A 19,272-nucleotide genomic window follows, 5' to 3' on the forward strand; every position below is an offset into this window, starting at 1 on the left:
AATCACGCCAACAAACCAAGGTGGATGCGAAGTTTCGTCCGGACCCAGGGGCAGGACAGGGCTTCCTCCAGGGGTGAGGACGCCGTGGGTGTGTCCTGCGTCCGCACCCATGACCATGACTGTCACCAAGGAGGTCTGCTGCACGCCTGCAGGGGCCGCTGGCCACCCCTCCACCCGGTGGGGAGCCGACGCTGAGCGGCCCCCACGTCCCCTCAGGTCTTGTCCATGAAGAAAGAGCTGAACCCAGCGGAGCTGGATTTCCTCCTGCGGTTCCCTTTCAAGGCCGGGGTCGTGTCGCCGGTGGACTTCCTGCAGCACCAGGGCTGGGGCGGCATCAAGGTTGGTGTCGGGACGCTCCCTGCTGCGGCGGGTCCCGCTGCTCGCGCTGGGACGGACATCCAGGGACCCGGGGAGGCCCCAGAGTTGGGGCCGAGGTGCAGAGGGCTCCTGCCGGCTGTGAGCTGAGCCACGACAGGCCCCAGGTGGACCCAGGGCTGCCCCGACACCGCTGTCGCCCCCCAATCCCAGTGGTGCCAGTGTCCGGGCAGTTCCTCTGACCTAGGCCCAAGCACTCAGGGGCCCCGTGTCTCAGGTCAGAAGGCCTGAAGGCGGCGGCCCCCGTGATGGGCCCAGCCCCTGTCCCTCAGCCCCTGGGAGGGGCAGCGGAGGTCGGGTGCCTACGCCAGACCCTCCGTCCGCGTTCCTGGCCCTCGGGGGTGCCGGCCACTCACTTTCGGGCCCGGCCAGGCGGCCCACCCTCTCCCGGCGCCGGGGCAGGGGGGCACGGGGGGGAGCTGAGAGGCCACCCCCCCCCAGGCCCTGTCGGAGATGGAGGAGTTCAAGAACCTGGACAGCGACATCGAAGGGTCGGCCAAGCGGTGGAAGAAGCTGGTGGAGTCGGAAGCCCCCGAGAAGGAGATCTTCCCCAAGGAGTGGAAGAACAAAACGGCCCTGCAGAAGCTGTGCATGGTCAGGTGCATGCGGCCGGACCGCATGACCTACGCCGTCAAGTGAGTGCAGCGCCCCGGGGGCCGGGCGGGGGAGGGGGTGCACCAGGACACACGTGCACACACGCACACATGCTCACACACACACACACACACACACACAGGCACTCCCCGCCCCTCCCCCTCCCACCAGCCTGAGGGATGAGTGAGGGGAAACAGGACGACGCCCCAACCCTGAGCCAACACTGTCTTCCAAGTGTGGGCGTCACCGACCGTGAGGCCACACGGGGCCCCTCAGGACGCAGCGGGGAGCAGAGGAGGGTTGAGTCGCCGTCATCCGGGGACCCGCATGCCCTCAGCGGCTACATTTCAAGTTAACTCTCGGGCCAGCTTAGGCTCATTTGCAGAGAGAATTGTTCTGATTTTATGAATAATTTCTCCACCCCTGGAGCCCCCGCACCATTGGAAAATGAATCACTGTGGCCTTTCGTCCTGTTTGGGCCTGTCATGTCCACAGAAGGACTCCAGGAGCAGCGACCTCACACAACATCGCTCCGGTCCCCACGGTGACATCTGAGATGTCCCATCTACCCTCTCCTGGAGTGGGGAGACTGTCCCTCCTCCTGACGCAGGGCTGACTGGGAGCATGGAGATGCCACAGGAAGGGGGGACGGAGATGCCACAGGAAGCAGGACGGAGATGCCACAGGAAGCGGGGACGGAGATGCCACAGGAAGCAGGACGGAGATGCCACAGGAAGCAGGACGGAGATGCCACAGGAGGGAGGGAGGAAGGAGACACTGCAGGGAGAACAAAGCCGACAAGGAGTCAAGCCCAGGACCCGTTCTCGGACACAATACAGCGTCTTTGCCTTTCCGTGGTCTTCGCTGCCCCAAAGCAGATGCCCCGAGAGACACCTGTGTCCTGAACAAACTCCCTGCTGACAAAGCAGAGGCCCAACCTGCGCCCAGCTGTTCGCAAATCACGTCTGTTTGGCTCCATCTGGGGGGCGGGGCGGGCACGGGCAGGACGGCAGGAAGTGGAGGGAGACGAGAAGCCCCGCTGCGGAGGCCAGCCGTGCAGGAAGGAGTTTGGACTAAGTTCGGGAAAGGTCGAGGGGAAGGACCCCTGGCCGTCACAGCAGGGACATCGGCCAAGGAGCGGAGCGCGGCCAGGTGTCCAGGCCCACAGCCCCCGGTGCGTGGTGGCGCGTCACCCGGGTTCACACCTGTGACGGCCCGAGGACTCCTGGATGGAGGAAGTACCTCAGGCCTTTGTGCGCTTCGCTGGGGCCGGGGCAACCCCAAGCCCCGCTCAGTGACATGTCTGTAGTATCTGGGAAACCACATTCCATGTGGGCCGTGGAGCTTCAGAGCAAGGACATTCAAGTCCACGGTGAGTAACATAGTGGCCCCGGACACTAGAGGCGGAGTGTGTGCCCGGCACCAAAGCCTCAGCTGGCCCACGCCCCCGGCGCCAGGAGGCTCACGGGCCCAGAGATGGCAGCGATTGGCCTGGGGCAGGGAGGCAGGGGCCGGCAAACTGCCTTTCCCCCCAAAAGTGCAGCTTCTGTGGTACAGACGGCCTGGGGCTCCTGGGGAGCGGCTGGGAGCTGGCCCAGGACTGCCAAGGACTCAGTGCCCAGAGTGGAAGAGCCCATGGGAACCAGGAGCACGCTGGACGGCATCAGTCCCCCCGCAGAAAAGGACCCCCTGGCCTGGCATCAGCAGCAACGGGGAATTGGCGGCATTCCCGTCTAGAGCAGGACTTGGGACACTGCAGAATTCCTTCCTGGATGCTAGCCTCCACGTTCCGGGTGGATCCCCAAGGCCGGAACCGAGCATGGCTGGGCAGGGCCTCGGGAGGAGCCCGCGTCAGCTCGGGGAGCTGCATAGAAGCCAGTGGAGGCCAGAGCGGGGAGTGAATCCTGATAAGCTCCCCAGGAAGTCCTGCTGGCCCCACGGTCCCCACAGAGTCGGAGGATGTGGGGCGGCCCCTCCGGGAGCCCTTCCCTCCCACTGTTCTGTCAAAGACTGACTTGCTGCTTTTAAAGACATTGACTCTTAGTATTTCGGCACCGGGAATGACTCAGAATGTGGGAAGCCGGCCCTCTGTGACGGGGAGGCGGAGAGGGCTCTGCCGGTCACACCACACATACTTCCCCTGAGAGAGGCCCCAACTGACCCCGGACTTGTAAGGGTCAAGAAAGTAAGTCTGGGGCTTGGAACACAGCTGCTTCTGTAAAGACAGATTTTTCATCTAAATTCCTGTGATTTTTCTGATGAACCATGTTTTGCAGTCCTTGAACTCACCAAGAACCTCCCTCCTCCTCAAAACCCCCAGTCGGGGGAGAGCGCCAGGGTGGGCGAGAACCATCTGTGTTCGGCTCCTTCCCGCGGCCCTTCCTAGACAGCAGAACGGAGCGTGTGGGACACGAAATCGCCAAACCCGTCCCCTTCCCCCAAGTACAGCGGGCTCGGAGGCCCCGGGGCCACCTGCTGCTGGGGCGCGCTCACCTGAGATGCCCTGGGCTGTGGCCGCACTGAGGAGTGTGGTCCTGGGAGCCTCTGAACACGGGGCCACAGGAGACCACCTCTCACTCGCCAGCACGTGGGCCACTCCAGGGAACCGCGCATTGCAAAGCCCGCCAGGGACAGAGGTGGGGAAGCACCTGTTCTCCCGCCACAACCCCCCCCCAAAGAGGAAATCCCCTGAAAAGGCTGCCTGCAGGCCCGAGACCTTGCTCTGCTTAAGAAAGTCCACCAAAGGGCGCCCGGCTGGCTCAGTTGGAGGAGCAGGGACTCTTAATCTCCGGGTCGTGAGTTCAAGCCCCACACCGGGTGCAGAGATTGCCAAAAATAAAATCTTTAAGGGGCGCAGCTGGTTAATCGTCCAGCTCCTGATTTCAGCTCAGGTCATGGTCTCAGGGTCACGAGATTGAGGCCCGTGTTGGGCTCCACACTCGGTGCGGAGTCTGCTTGAGGTTCTCTCTCTCTCCCCAACTGTGCCTCCCCCACTCGCGCGCACTCTCTCTCTCTCTAAAGAAATCTTTTTAAAAATAGTAAAAAAATAAACTCCTTAAAGAGATAAAAGAAAAGAAAGCCCACCAAGGAAAGGGCCCCTCCGCCAGGGGTCCCAGCCCACCCCCGCCCCTCGCCTGCGGCTCTGACCCGGCGCGTCTCCCTCAGGAACTTCGTGGAGGAGAAGATGGGCAGCAAGTTCGTGGAGGGCCGGAGCGTCGAGTTCTCCAAGTCCTACGAGGAGAGCAGCCCCTCTACGGCGATCTTCTTCATCCTTTCCCCGGGCGTCGACCCCCTCAAAGACGTGGAAGCCCTGGGTAAGCGTAGCCGGCCAGGGGGGCCTCAGAGCGGGGCGGCCCCATCGGCCGTCACCCGGGATGCACGTCCGAGCCACCGTGAGGCGCCCCTGCACCCCCGTGAGGAAACATAGAAACGGACGAGCCTGGGAGGGAGAGGTGGCCGTGCGGAGAGCAGTGCCGGAACCTGCCGCAGGGCCGCACAACACGGCGAAGGCATTAAATGCCACTGAACCGTGCGCTTGACCGTGGGTCTGCAATGGGCCAGTCTGAAGTTCTGTGTGTTTTACCACAACGCGGGGAGGGCTGGGATTCCGGCCGCCTCCGGCCGCGGCCCCACATGCTTCCTGTTCGCCCTCCTTCAGGGAAGAAGCTGGGATTTACCATAGACAACGGGAAACTGCACAACGTGTCCCTGGGGCAGGGACAGGAGGTGGTGGCCGAGGACGCTCTGGACATGGCTGCAGAGATGGGACACTGGGTCATCCTGCAGGTACGGGGCCCCCGGCGGCTCCTGCACCACGTCCCCTGTGCCCGGTCCGCGGGGCGGCGGGCCGTGGTGGTGTGAGGACGCGGGCTTTAGGCCAGAGCTTCCCTACAGAGGCGTCCCTTATAACGACCAAACTCCAGAGGGGACGAAAGCGCCCCCATCCTCCTCCTCATGTGGGGCAAGTGCTAGGGACCCAGGACGTGTTCTGTCCACATTTTGGGTAACCCCTAGCCTGACCCCCAGCGCGGCCCTTTCCTGGACCCCAGCAAGCACCTGCGGGCCTCCCCAGCCTGCACAGGTGAGCCGACCTCGGTCCGCATGGTCCAGCCTGCTCCTGCGTGGGGACCCCCAGCTTCATGCCATCCCTTCTACCCAAACCTCAGAGCAGGGGTGGGGGCCATGTCACGTCAGCCTGACTCCAGGGATGCTGGGGACACTGGGGAGGCCGGGGAGGACCCACCAGGAGGTGGGAGGTCTTGAATTCACCGAGTACGAGCACAGACGCCCCAGCCTCCGCAGCTCAGCTGAAGTTGGCGGGCGCGCCTGGGGCCCGGGGGAGGGTGGGCCGCGGCCACCGCTCGAGGGAGGGTGGGAGGGCCGCGAGGGCGCTAAGACCCGGTCCTGGTCACAGAACATCCACCTCGTGGCGCGGTGGCTGAGCGCGCTGGACAAGAAGCTAGAGCGCTACAGCGCCGGCAGCCACGAGGACTACCGCGTGTTCATCAGCGCCGAGCCCGCCCCCAGCCCCGAGTCCCACATCATCCCCCAGGGCATCCTGGAAAACGCCATCAAGATCACCAACGAGCCGCCCACGGGCATGTACGCCAACCTGCACAAGGCTTTGGACCTCTTCACCCAGGTGAGGCGGCTTCCCCTCCGGGGCGCGCGCCCCGCAGACAGAGAGGCGGCGGGGGCCTGGAGCCCCGGGGACACCCTACGCTGGTTCTCGCCGTGCCGGGCCACCCCCAGCACGGGCACGCCCACCCCCACGCCCCCCGCGACACGTCAGTACAGGCCTGGATGACTGAGTCCGATGCACACAGTGCAAAAGGCAGTCAAGTTACAGCTTTAGAAAGAAACAGAAACGCGGATTGTAACCCGTTTCATCGCCGGCGAGTCAGCACGGCTCAACGCAGAGCAGGGGCTGGGTTGGCCGGAGCCCCTCAGAAGGGGCCGGAAGGCGGTGTGCCGGGCTCGGGTGCTTCCCAGGAGACGATCCCCAGCGGGCCCCCCGCCCTGCTTCAGTGGGACAGCTCCCGTGACCCCTCCCTCCGCGTCCAAACCTCCCTCCGCCCTCCCCCGACAGCGCTGCCCCCTTCTGCAAGCCCCTAGCATTTTCCTTCACCTCTTGGCACCTGATCTCCCGTCCTGCACCAAAACCTTCTGGGGACGCACACTTAGCTCTTAGCTCCCAAATGGAGTCTAAAGCTTTTCCAAGGCCGCCACCCCTGCCGCCTGGGAGCTCCTACACATACGCAGTCACAGAGCGCGCCGTGCGGAGCGCGCGCAGCTCACCGCGGTTCCCAATACCGTTGGTGCGCGCCGCGAGGAGGGCTGACCGGGGCCAACGGACGGTACTTCTCGCTAAAGAAGTCCTGACATGTCCTGCGCCTGCGAGTATCTTGTTAGAAAGCGAGTATCTTGTTAGAAAGCGAGTATCTTGTTAGAAAGACGCGTAGTCAATACTTAAGTAAGGAAGTAAAGACGAGAAAGCGTACTCTCTCCTCCAGCCCCGTGGACCCGGGCCTCGCACGGCTGGTCCCCCCGCCCCCACCGGCCCTCACACCCCCAGTGAGGCAGCCGGCAGAAGCAGGACTTGATTCCTCTCCTGCAGGACACCCTGGAGATGTGCTCCAAGGAGATCGAGTTCAAGTGCATCCTCTTTGCCCTGTGCTACTTCCATGCCGTGGTGGCCGAGAGGCGCAAGTTTGGGGCCCAGGGCTGGAACCGGTCATACCCCTTCAACAACGGGGACCTCACCATCTCCATCAACGTGCTCTACAACTACCTGGAGGCCAACACCAAGGTGAGGGTGTGCCTGGTGCCCCAGGGGCTCTCCGAACCCCGTCCGCCCCCGTCCAGGGCTCAGGTGTAGGGCGCATCCCACAGCGTCCTAAGCCGAACAAAACCTGAAAACCAGAAGTCCCAAGGCTCCACCCGGAAATGAGCCAGGACGACTGTCGCCCTGTCCCTGGCCTCCAGCCCTGCGACCCTTGTCAACCGTCTGGCAATTCTTTGCCTTGCTGGCACACTCCAGGGGGGCAGGCATCTCTGGGGGGGCAGGGATGAGGAGGGGCCTCCCTGGTGCGCGGTCAGTGTCCGCGACAGAACCCAGGTCCAGACAGAAAACCAAACAGTTTCCCTGGAGCACGCGGGCACCGCTCTGATCTTCCTGACGATGGAGACACGTGCTAAGTGCTCTGCGGATGGCCTCGGAGGACGAAGAAGCGCGGACGGAGAGGGGCCTTGCCCAGTCCCCTCGAAGACTCTACAGCACAGCCTGGGGCCCCCAGGGGAGGCAGGCGCCTATGCAGCCCAGGAGCCTTGGCTCCTGCTCACTCGGTCCCCAGTCGGCAGTGACGGAACAGTGGCACAGCAGCGGTGACACCTGGCGGGGCAGGCAGGGGCAGGAGGACCAGGCCGCGCCCCTCCCGACGGCCAGCGGCACGGTGGCGAACGGCGCTGGGTTCCAGGGCCCCAGGCTTGAAGCCCAGCTCTGCTTCTCACTCGCTGAGACCTCCCGGGCACCGGGGCTCAAGCTCTGGGGGCTGGGTGAGGAAAGTTGCCCCGCCGGGTGCAGGGGTGCTGGCCTCGGGACACCTGCCTGTTTCCCACTCTGCTGTGAAAAACTTAAGATGTGAGCGGAGGGGAGGGAGACCAGGGCCAGGGCAAGACAGCAAGCACACCCGTGCCCGTCCCTCCCTGCGGGCGGCCCGGAAGTTCTGACGACCGACGACCACCACCACCACCGCTCCCCCGGCCCTGACGGCGCAGGAGGTGGGCCTCCCTGCCCTGCCATCCCCGAAGTCTGAGCCCAGCATGCGGTGCACCGGCTTGGTTCCTGGCGAAACCGACGCCTGGAGAAGACAGGAGGGCAGAAGGGGCCAGCAGACAGCTCTCCCGGGGATGGAGGGCTGGGTCCACTTCGCATAGAGCTGAGCTGAACACTGGCAGCTGCCTCCCAGGTCTTGGCAAGAAGTAGATGCCGGGAGGCAGCCATGAGGGAGCGGTTTGGCTAGACGTTTCCTGGGGAGATTCATGTGGGAGGAGCAGTGCTCGAGTTTTTTGAAGACGCTGATTCAGACACTTGCCCCGTTATACACACACACACACACACACACACACACACACAGCCGAGGTGGGGAGGAGGTAGCACACGGTCCGCTTCAGTCACCTCCAGACAGGAGGAAATGACAGGAACGCGTGTCCTGCCAAGCAGGGACCTGGGTGCACCAGGCCTATGGTGGCGTGACCCCTCCTGTCTGCGCCACAGCCGCAACGACATTAAGTGACAAAAGGACACGGTCCCGAGCATTGGTCAAGAGCAGAAACCGACCGACACGGGCTCTCGGGGGGACGCCGGGTGCCCGGTCTCTGACGAGCGCTCCGGGGCTCCCCCGGCAAGAGTGGGAACACGGGCGGTGTCCACCCCCGCTCGTTAGAGCCACAGTCCCGCTCCGCAGGGAACGGCGTCCCTGGGAGGCAGCCCCAGGGCCGGAGGGGCCTGAGGAAGCAACAAGTGAAACGCAGACACGCAGACACGCAGCTCCGCACGCCCCGAGGAGCCAGGCGGAAGACCACCTTGAAGCCGCAAAAGGACAACTCAGAGAACACTAACATTCCGAGTGAAATTCATGACTCCGAATCAGGCCACTGAGTCCACAAGTGCTTCGCTCCATCCGCCGGGTCAGGAGGCCGTCCGCCTGCGCCAAAACGCGCGACGCCCGCAGCCGCCGGCAACAGCGCGGAGGAGCAGACGAGCGCACAGGACCGCTTAGTGTTCGTCGTTCCCACGCTGACCGTCTGCCGGAACAATCTCGCTTCCGTGGCCGTTCGCAAACCTGGAATCACATGCGTGCCCGCCGTCTGCAGCTCCGGAGGCGCTCCGGCCGGCTGTGCCGTGCTGGCACCTGGCAGCCAGAGCCCACCCCCAGGGCTTCGTGGAGGCGGCGGCGGGGAGCAGCGGTCCGGGCTGAGCGGGAGGCCAGGCGGCCGCGCTCTGGGCGCCGTGTCCTCCGTCTAGAGCGCACGGCGGGGCCCGCAGCTGTATGGAGCTGCTGGGAACTCCAGCGAGCTCCGCGGGACCGGAAGGGAGGCCCACCGATGGAGACATCGTGAAGGTGTGACCGATGGGCCCTATGGCCGAAAGAAAAGCTGCCCAAGCGTCGACACCCCGTCACCGCAGAGTGGAACTGCTCTGGGCAGGTGGTCAGTGCACGCAGTCACGAGTGCCCACGTGCTTCTGAGCTCGGGAGACACCAGAGGCCCATGCGAGGGAGGGAATGGGGGCTGCAGGGTTGGTCTGTGGAGCTGGAGGTCCTGGCACACGGCCGGTGATCATGGTCAGGGCAGAGGCCAGGCCACAGGCAGAGGGGAGCAGCAGGGCAGCCCTCACCAAAGGAGCCAAAGGCAGGAGACGGCCAAGTAGGGGCTGGCCGCCGAGTCAGACATCGGACAACGGGGGGATGGAAGGCAAGCCTTGGACCCGGTGACGCTGCAGAGCAGCGGGCCAGGCGGGAGCTGGGGTGACGGGAGAAGCTGGGCCATGCCCTAACGGCTAACGGCCAAATCTCACAGACCCCGAAGGGGCGGGGCGCTTCTAACCGCTTCCGTCCTTCCTAAGGTGCCCTGGGATGACCTCCGCTATCTGTTTGGAGAAATCATGTACGGCGGCCACATCACGGACGACTGGGACCGGCGGCTATGCAGGACGTACCTGGCAGAGTACGTGCGGGCGGAGATGCTGGAGGGCGAGGTCCTGCTGGCACCAGGCTTTCAGATCCCCCCCAACCTGGATTACAAGGTGAGGGAGTGGTGTTGCCGTCCCGGCCGGCTCCGGGGCCGGCCTGACGTCACAAACGGGGTATCCGCGGTTGAGCTCCGAGAAGCCAGGCAATGAAAGTGAGAGCCAGCTCGAAACAGCCTCGGGGGTGGGGGGCACATGGAGATGGTTCACGTGACTGGGGTGCCGGGGGGCAGCCAGAAAGGGGGTTTGAGAACCAGGTGGGTTTGTGCAGAGGGCAAGGCACGGGCAGAACCCTGGGTCAGAAATGCTTGACGGGCGGCGGACAAGGGTTCTGGCTAGCACAGCCTCAGAAGCCTGCCCACGCCCACCCCTTCTCAGGGTTACCACGAGTACATCGATGAGAACCTGCCCCCCGAGAGTCCCTACCTGTACGGCCTGCACCCCAACGCAGAGATCGGCTTCTTGACAGTCACGTCAGAGAAGCTGTTCCGCACCGTCCTGGAAATGCAGCCTAAAGAGACCGACTCCGGGGCAGGCACTGGAGTGTCTCGCGAGGAAAAGGCAGGAGGCTTAACGGGCAGGGCCCGGAACCTGGGGTCGAGACGTGCACCCCCAGAAACCGGGGTGGAGCTGCGAGCTGGCTAACAGGCCCAGGGGTGCTGTCCAGGGGCCGTCCCCCCAACCCCAGGCCTGACTCCCTGCAGCCTCTAACTTGGCGCACCTGGTGTGCAAGCAGGAAGCGGGGGGCTCCTACCCAGATGAAACGGAACAGCCCCTCCCCGTGAGCTCGGAAGACCCCAGGGGTCATCCCATTAACACTCAAAGAAACAGAAAAACTTCAGGCAGCTTAAGAGCTTTTAACCTGCTCTCGCTTGTCTGCATCGCCTCTGCCGCCCCGTGAGCAGTTACCACCTTCATGCTGCTCAGTAACTTCTGGGCAAGCTCCGTCAGCAGCCAGCAGCATATCGGGCTTCACCAGTAACAGCCCGTTCTGGGCCGCAAGACCCTCAGTGCTATGAGGCCTCATGGACCTTTCTCGGCCTTACGACTTCTGGCGGCCAAGCTGTACACAGCCCCGTGTGCGTCCCCGCCTGGAGAGGGTGTGACCAGCAAGCTCCCACAGAAGCCCCCTGGGAGACCTGCAGGTCACAGTCGTATGGGTGGCAGCTGATCTGACCCAGGGTTGGGTTTGGAGGGGGGAGCCTGTGCACTGGGGAACGTCTGCAGGAACCAGGCTAGGACGCCCTGCAGCTCCCAGGGGTACGGTCCCAAGGCCTTGACGACAGGACCAGGATATTCAAAGCCTATTGGCGGAGATTCCTTCCTCTGGTCAGACGAGCAGCTGCCCCTCCGTGACCCTGACCTCCGCCCTAGGCTCCGGGAACCCTCCCTGTGAGCCTCCCGGGCAGGCTCTCTGACGCGGACGCCGGGCGGGGGCTGTTGGGCACACGCAGTGACGGGCTTGTCGGGGACTGACTTCCAGGTGAAGGCCATCCTGGAGGAGATCCTGGAGAGGGTCCCGGAGACGTTCAACATGGCTGAGATCATGGCGAAGGCGACCGAGAGGACGCCCTACGTGGTGGTGGCCTTCCAGGAATGTGAGAGAATGAACATCCTCACCAACGAGATGCGCCGCTCGCTGAAGGAGCTGAGCCTGGGGCTGAAGGTGACACGGGACAGCCAGGACCCAGGCACTGGACGCAGGAGGCGGGCGGGCCACCGCCGGGCACTGCGGGGCACAGGGTCCCGGGCCCTGGGTGTTGGCGTGGCATTGCTCCCTCTGGGTTCCCGGGTCTGGAGCCGCGGGCCCGCCGGGCTGGGGACGCACATCTTCCCGGGACTTGTGGCACGGACAGGGTGAGAGAAACAAGGTGTGGGACCTGCCAGGACCATGTGCCCCCAGCGCCGCACCTATGTGTTTCTCAGGGGGAACTGACCATCACGACCGACATGGAAGACCTGTCCACGGCGCTGTTCTATGACACCGTGCCCGATCCGTGGGTGGCCCGGGCCTACCCCTCCATGATGGGCCTGGCGGCCTGGTATGCTGACCTACTGCTCCGCATCAGGGTGAGGCCACTCTCTCCAGGTGTCCCAGCAGACCCCCACCCCCGGGGCCAGCAGAACATGGGCTATGAAGGGAGAGCGTGTCCCCGCCAAAGGCCTAGAGGCCCCCACCGGCCTGGCCTTTGTCGGAGCAGGGCCGGAAGGGCCCGGCCCACGCCACACAGACACCCAGGATGCAGGCGCCCCCACAGAAGGGAGGGGACAGCAACCCGACAGCCCTCTCCGCCAGAGCCCACGGCCCCTGCAGCACCCATGAGGGGAGCCGCCTCGTCAACACCCCCTTTGGGACCCCACACGTCCTCGAACGTGAAGCCCCTCTCCAGACCCTCCTCTTCCCGTCCCTCATGTGAAAGGGAGCCGCGGGCACCGGGCTCGGCTGAAACACGTTTCCGCCAGGAGCTCGAGGCCTGGACGACGGACTTCGCCCTGCCCACCACCGTGTGGCTGGCCGGCTTCTTCAACCCCCAGTCCTTCCTCACGGCCATCATGCAGTCCATGGCCAGGAAGAATGAGTGGCCGCTGGACAAGATGTGTCTGTCTGTGGAAGTGACCAAGAGGAACCGGGAGGACATGACGGCCCCGCCCCGAGAGGGCTCCTACGTGTACGGGCTGTTCATGGAAGGTAACGAGAGTGCCGGTCGAGGAAGCCTCCAGAGCCAGTCCTGCGGGGCTGGAGGACAGAGACTAGCAGGGAGGGGCAGGTGGCGGAGGCAGGCACAAGGGGCGCGTCAGCTCGAGGCCGGACGCTGGTGGAGACCGCACGACTCCGAGCGTGCTCAGACAGCATCCGGGGACCAAACCTGCCGCAGAGGGCAGCCGGCCTGGCTCTGTTGGGCCAGAAACGGCAGGCGCGTCCTCAGGAGCGAGCACCTATTTCAGAGTGATGAGGAGCAACGGCCCTCCAAGGAGGGCCCGGGGGCAGGGAGCCCGGGGCAGATGGACTTCTGGGGGTGCCAGCGTTTCCACCGCAGTCCCAGCTCCGCGGGGCCCGGCCAAGCAGCGGCACGGAGGGCACTGGCCGCCCCCACCAGCCCGTCCTGAGTTGGCGGAGGCCACGGGGCTGCCAGGCAGTCTGGTCCCTTAGACCTGTCGGGCTGAGTGCCAGCCTTTCCACCACAAACTGTCCCACACAGCGACTGATGCCACCCCCTTACCTGTGGGCCATCAGGGCTTAGTCAGCAAGGGCTCAGGGCTCCCCGGTCCCCACATCAGAGACAAGCATGACAGAGGCCGCTCTCCATGTTTATTTTGGAATGACAGACAGGAAACACACACACCATTAACAGGCTCAGTAGAAATGATAGCAGTTTGGTTAAAGGCAAGTCAAAGTCGCGCGTGCACTAGATCGGTGTCTGCGCGTGCACACGCAGACAAAGCGATGTGCATGTGGCCTCCGGGGACTTCCAGCTGGAGCCACCACTTCCGGCCTCTGAGGCTGACAAGGCTGACCGGCAGGTTCCGAAAACACCACATACGTGAACGGGTGGCCCCGAGAGCTTGAGGCGGTGCCATCCCTCAGAGGCACGTGGTGGGGTCCCCGCAGTCCCCAAGGGCCCAACACTCTGCCGGGTTCTGTGCTCACAGCCACACGTCCGGCCGTGCCCGCGCTGGCCCAGCCCCCAGCGTCCCCAGCACCCCAGCTCGCGGCCGGCATGCCACGCAGCACCCAGGCACGGCCTCACGGGCCACCCTGAGCTCACGGTGCTGTCCTGCAGGAGCTCGCTGGGACACCCAGACCGGAGTCATCGCCGAGGCCAGGCTGAAGGAGCTGACGCCGGCCATGCCCGTCATCTTCATCAAGGCCATTCCTGTGGACCGCATGGACACCAAGAACATCTATGAGTGTCCCGTGTACAAAACACGCATCCGCGGCCCCACCTACGTCTGGACCTTTAACCTCAAGACCAAAGAGAAGGCCGCCAAGTGGATCCTGGCGGCCGTGGCCCTGCTCTTACAGGTCTAGTGTAGCTGGTACCCTGGGTCCCCAGGCCGGGTCCGAGCCCCAACTTCAAGCTGACAATTAGAAACTCAGCCCTGTAACTGTTACTTATTTTTACAGGAATTAATAGTTGCTATTTGTTCTAAGTGACCCTGGCACCTTGGAAGCATGTCAAGATGGGCGGGCCAGAAACGGGGGGGGGCACAGAAGAGAGGGGCCGGGCCAGATTAAAATAGTGACATCACTAAGTTGTGCTCGTCTGATTCACTGGCGCTGGGAGCCCCCCGTTCCCTCCACTGAGGCAAGCCCCCCAGGAGCCCTGCAGCCCGGAGGTCAGGCCCGCGTCCCCGTGCCCACGAGCCACTCAGAGGTGCAGGCCCTGGCCTGATGGGCCACGCAAGCGCCCTGCCAGCATGGGGCCAGAGCGTTCCACACCAACGGGAACCACCACCTCCACAGTCCCCAGAGGTGCCGTTCCCTTCTCCCGAGGACAGAGAACCTTTCTTGACTCAGACAAAGTCTCCTCCCTCCCGGGTCCCAGGCGCTGAGACAGGCCAGTCCAGACGTGACTTGGCCCCATCCACCGCCCACTTCCTGAGCATGCATGCGCACAGAACACCATGAACTCGGTTCCCGGGACCACCTTAAAGTGCGTCCTCAGAGGTGACAGGCTCGTCATATCCGCAGTAACTCCCAGAGGCCGGGAGTCCCCTTCCAGGAGGCACGGTGCCTTCCTTTCCTCCCACCCCCGCAGTGCCCCCATTCCGGGGAGTCCCCACCACACCCCGACTGCGGCCGGGATTGCTGAGGCACAGACAGCGGCAGCAGCAGAGAGCCACTGTTTGGCAGCCGGGGGTCCTGAATTCCCCGGGGGGACACGTGCTGCAGCGGATGCAGGAACACCGAGAACCCCACCCTCTGCTCCATCCCCCAGCCAATCAGTTCCAGGTCCCAGAACCTGTCCAGGGAGACAGGACTACGGAAAACCACCAGCCCGAGGAGAAGCGCCCCAAGCGTGCCGGTCCCGGGGCTGCCTTGGGATGACCTGGCTGACGCCTCGGGCCCTGACTCTTCCTGGCCATTCCAGCCAAGCGAGCAGGCTGCCATTCGGGGCCGGCCGGGCTGGCGGCTTACAGACGAGCGGGGGAGTGGCGAGCCGGCACGGCAGGGACGCGAGAAAGGCAGCTGGCAGCCTGCTGACTCTAGGGGAAGCCCGACCTCCCTGATGTTCTCGGGCTCTCATGCAGGGCAAAGGGGGTCCTCCAGGAACACCCGGCCTCAGGCTAAGTTCAATCTGATCCTGAAGTTCTGTGACTACTGTTTCCCAAGCAGTGTCACTGGAACCACAAGAGAGGAGACCCGGAGACCTAACTCTCAGGGTAACAATCACAACAGCCCTGGGGCCTGGCGGGGCTCTAAAAAGAGAAGGAAAAACGCCCCTCAAATCCTGGTCAGGGAGCAGGAGGTTGAGGGTCCAACCCCTCCGGGGCAGCACGGCAGGAAGGCGGAGCCCCAGCAGTGGCTGCTGGGCGGCCCCTCCGCTGGCCAGGAGGGGTCACTGCTGCCCTTCGCGGCAGAGCTGCAAAGCCAGTGGCCACCACTCCCGGGACTAGAGAAAAACCTACCAGTGGCCGTGGAGCAACTCATTTTTAATCCCTGGTAATAACCACAAAATGGGAAGGTTTTGCAATTTTGCCTGCAGAGTCTGAAATAACACAGGCATTCTTGCGCACACACCGCCGTGAGCAGACAAAATGACTTCCCAGCCCAGCTTTCCAAGAGATGATTCACCTTTGGGATGCAATCCAGTGACAGGGACCCAGGGACTGTGCCTCTATAGGTGCTATGGGCCCCGGAGCCCCTGCCTCCGAGGGGTCCGGAGACGGTCCGCAGAGACAAAGGGAGCAGCCGAGCACGGAGGGCAGAGGCCCCGATTGCTCAAGCCGGGCTGGGGCACGATGTTGACTCCGGTCCCACAGAATCTGCAGGATGTGAATGCTGTTTACCGAAAGCCTCTCTCCAAACAGAAACCCAGTGCCCCTGGCTCATTCTTTTGGCTTCTCTAGTCTAACTGTCCCACAGGACAATTTAATAACTAGCTCGAAAGCAAACATGGTAAGTGACGTACCGCTGCCCCCGAAGAGCAGAGCCGCAGCCACCACCACCCCGCTGCTCCCGGTTCCCAGCCCCGAGAGCCTGCAGATGCGCCGGCCCGCTGGGGGCGAGGGGGGGGCTGCAGATGCACTGACAAGGTGCTCCTAACACTGGAGCACCCCAGGCACAGCCAGGCTGTGCGGACAGGCCAACCCCCACTTCCAGAGCCCCCCAAGGGGACCACCAGCAGCCGCCAGCCCTCACCAGCCCTCGGGCAGGGTGGAAAGCTACTGCCCCCTCCCAAGGAAGAGCTGCCACAGCCGGGGACCCCAAAGGCCTTCTCTCAGGAAGGTCTTTCTCTGTGCAAGGTTCAAGCACCTGGAGATGCAGAGATTAGGCAACAAGGTTTTGAAATCTGCTCCTGGAGACACAGGGCAGTTGGGGCCGGCGGACAGCCAGGCCTGGGACGAATCTACACGCTACGTGTTCTGAAGATGCTGGGCTGTGAGATGATGACCCACACCGTGTTTTAGGCAGATGCAGTAAAAATAAGGTTCACTCTCCCACAAAAAAATTGCAAAGAAAAAAGAAAAATGAGGGGAGCCCACAGACAAAAAGAGACTTAGGTGACACATCACCATACCACACAAGTCTGGACCTTACCCGGAACCTCAAGTCCAACACATGGAAAAATCGTAATAAAAAATATCAGGCGACTGACACCGTGAAGGTGGTCGGGGTTTCTGCTGGCTCACACTTCAGCCGGAACGCTGGTACAGCGTTTGGGCTGGGGCGTCTGTGAGACTTCAGATCTGGGGGGCGGCCAGACACGCACACTGTCCAGAAATACAGAGCGGCACGTAAACGTCAGCAGAAACAGGGGAGAGTCAAAGCGGCTGCTCGGGAGGCAAGCGAGGCGGGAAACCGCTGCACCGTGTCGGACGGCTAGTGGTACATTCCTCTCTAAATTTGCACAATTGATGGGAACCTTGCTCACGTCCCCCTGTGGGCCACAGCCAGTGGCTCCGGGCGCCAAGCAGCAGCCTCCATCCCTAGGGGTAGAGCGTGACCTGTCACCGAGCGTCCCTCCTGCTCCCACTGCCCTGGGCCCCACTTCATGATGCCGGCCCGGGCCGTGGTGCCGGTGTGAGGGGAAAGGACCACCCAATCTAGCTTCGGGCCTGGAAAACTTCGATGATACCCATGGTGACCCGCGGGACAGAGCCCTTGGGCCCTAGCGAGATATCCCGGCAACCACCCTGGGACAGAACGCCCCGACCCACATGCAGCCCCGCAAGACAACACCTGTCTGTCCTCAGAAGAAGTTCTTAATCAGCGGAGTCACCATCTTCACCCACAGCTTCACCTGCCGACTGGGCTGCTCAAAGGTGGCAGAGGACACCACACCTGAGCGCAGGTAGAGCTGCTCCTGCTCCTGAGGGGGAAGAACAAACAGGCGTCAGGGTCTCCTGCAGCTCTGGGTGCCGCGGCCCCACGGCCCCGACGTCCCGCATGGAGCCGGCTCAGGCGCTGGGGGGCAGGGGGGCTGCTGCGTCAGGCAGGGGAGGCCGCCTGGGAGCCGCTGGAAAAAAGCCTAAATTCACCCTCACTCTGGCTGCGCAACTTAAAGACACGTTCTTGAAATGGGAGGGTTTCTTCTCTCTCAAGCTGGCACAGAGTTGTTCCGTGAACGTGGTGCCTGGAGCCGACAGAGGCCGACAGAGTGCACTCTGCCACCGCAGACGGGGTCCCCGCATCTTCCCAGGGAGCAACTTGGCAACAGGTGTCAAAGCCTTAAGAAGCCCCAGCTGCAGGATTTATCCCAAGGGAGAGCTGCGCACCCGAGATCTCTGCGATCTTGTCGTCTACCCCAGCGCCGTTCATGACCGGGAAAAACTGGGAAGCACCTAAATGTCCACCACAACTAATTAAAGATAATAAACCCATATGACAAATCAGCACGCGCCACAAGACAATCACGTTCTAGAAGACAACCACGAATATAATCCTAGCTCTGTTAAAAAGACAAGTCCTGCCTTTCCACACGCACAAAACGAGAGGGAATCCTCGGAGTGACTTCTGTGACGTTTCTGAAAGGAGGGGCAGGCACCTTCCAATCTTTCTGAATTTTTACAATGAATGTTTATTTTATATTTAAAAACAAGTTTAAAGACACTCATATAAACCTTCTCTTAAACCGTGCTTACAATCTTTGAGAGGAAACACTTTCCTAAACGACACACACCTTAAGTCCCGTGTTTCCATCAACAAGGTATCGGACAAAAGGGTCAGGAAGTTATCCCACTGGTTCCCACCACTAGGCGGGGAGAGAGCCATCACTCTCTGGATCTTGGATCCCTTTGTCCAGAAAATCCCGACGACGCCACACCACCATGAGGACCGGAGAGAATGGCCCTGAAAACGGTCCACTACAGGCCCAGGGGCGCCAGAGGGAGCGCTGGGATGCTGCTGCTCCGACCGCCCAGGGAACCGAATACGCTCTTCCCTGGGGGCAGGGACGACCCAGCAAGAACGGGGGGGACAGAGGACACGAAGGGAAGTGTCCACAGCTTTCCTGTCCAGGGCTGGGCAGCCTCAGGAGCCCGACTTCATTTCTCCTGCATGGTTTTCAGGCTCACACCCTCGCCTCTCTCTCGAAGTCAGGGTCCACGCACTTCCAAGCTGAGCGGGCTCCTGGGTGCCGGCAGCGAGGGCCCAGTCCCTGGCTGGACGTCCCTGATGGAGGAGCCGCCTGCGGGCCGGGGCAGGCCTGCAGAAGTGTCCACAGACCCGGCTCCAGCTTCATGCTTTCAAACGAATACTCAGCCAAGATTTCAATTAAATCACCAGAGACACTTACAGTTCCTCAGAGACCCCACAACAGGGCCGGAGAAGGAAGTCAGCTGGTCAGTTACAATGCTGGCCAGGGGAGTCTTTCTCGGGTCACAAGTGGTAAACCGTGTTCTCTGAACAAAACCTGGAAGTTTTCAGTTTTGATTGTGTGTACTAAGTGAAGGGAGGGGCTTCGGACTCTGATAAAAATACCTTTCCATTCCCAGCGCCCAGTGCGATAGGAGTAGGGCCCTTCCCTCTATCTCCCCAAGGAGAACAGGAGAGCAAGGACATGGGCAACCGGGATTCTAGGGACTTTCTGGGCCGTGGGGAGGTTGTGTGGCAGGGCAGTCCCAGGATCAGGCACTGTAGGGCCACCTGGCAGGAGCAGGGGGGTTACAGGCCCAGCATCCAAGTATACAGGTGGAATGATCTAGAAATGCATTTCTGCATTTCACAAGCACAGAAATCAGCGTGCCTCTGGAGAAGGAAGGGCCGCAGCAGCGTGAACTGCCACCCTCCCACAGCCTGAAGCCCATGGGACTCAGGTTTGGGAAGAAAAGGAAAATATCCCAAATATGCCATTTGGGAAAACAGCTCCTGACCACAACCCGTCCAGCTT

The 19,272-nt window shown here is 62.6% G+C and overlaps 2 protein-coding genes across 2 annotated transcripts in view; one reads left to right on the plus strand and one right to left on the minus strand.

Annotated features, from left to right (window-relative positions):
- Nucleotides 1-13,748, plus strand: part of DNAH17 (dynein axonemal heavy chain 17) — a 90,140-nt gene extending 76,392 nt beyond the window's left edge. The window contains exons 69-80 of the mRNA XM_044247322.1: nt 217-339; nt 817-1,010; nt 4,135-4,283; nt 4,628-4,755; nt 5,384-5,611; nt 6,587-6,778; nt 9,596-9,775; nt 10,097-10,279; nt 11,202-11,384; nt 11,645-11,788; nt 12,182-12,407; nt 13,501-13,748. Coding sequence (XP_044103257.1) covers nt 217-339; nt 817-1,010; nt 4,135-4,283; nt 4,628-4,755; nt 5,384-5,611; nt 6,587-6,778; nt 9,596-9,775; nt 10,097-10,279; nt 11,202-11,384; nt 11,645-11,788; nt 12,182-12,407; nt 13,501-13,748 — 2,178 coding nt within the window. The remainder of the gene's footprint in view (nt 1-216; nt 340-816; nt 1,011-4,134; nt 4,284-4,627; nt 4,756-5,383; nt 5,612-6,586; nt 6,779-9,595; nt 9,776-10,096; nt 10,280-11,201; nt 11,385-11,644; nt 11,789-12,181; nt 12,408-13,500) is intronic.
- PGS1 (phosphatidylglycerophosphate synthase 1) overlaps nt 13,015-19,272 on the minus strand; it is a 35,515-nt gene continuing 29,257 nt past the window's right edge. Inside the window, exons 9-10 of the mRNA XM_044247323.1 lie at nt 17,124-17,253; nt 13,015-13,593 (exon numbers count right to left, since the gene is read on the minus strand). Coding sequence (XP_044103258.1) covers nt 17,134-17,253 — 120 coding nt within the window. The 3' untranslated portion in view covers nt 13,015-13,593; nt 17,124-17,133. The remainder of the gene's footprint in view (nt 13,594-17,123; nt 17,254-19,272) is intronic.

This window comes from Neovison vison, chromosome 5 (genome assembly GCF_020171115.1).
Source record: "Neovison vison isolate M4711 chromosome 5, ASM_NN_V1, whole genome shotgun sequence".
Lineage (NCBI taxonomy): Eukaryota > Metazoa > Chordata > Mammalia > Carnivora > Mustelidae > Neogale > Neogale vison.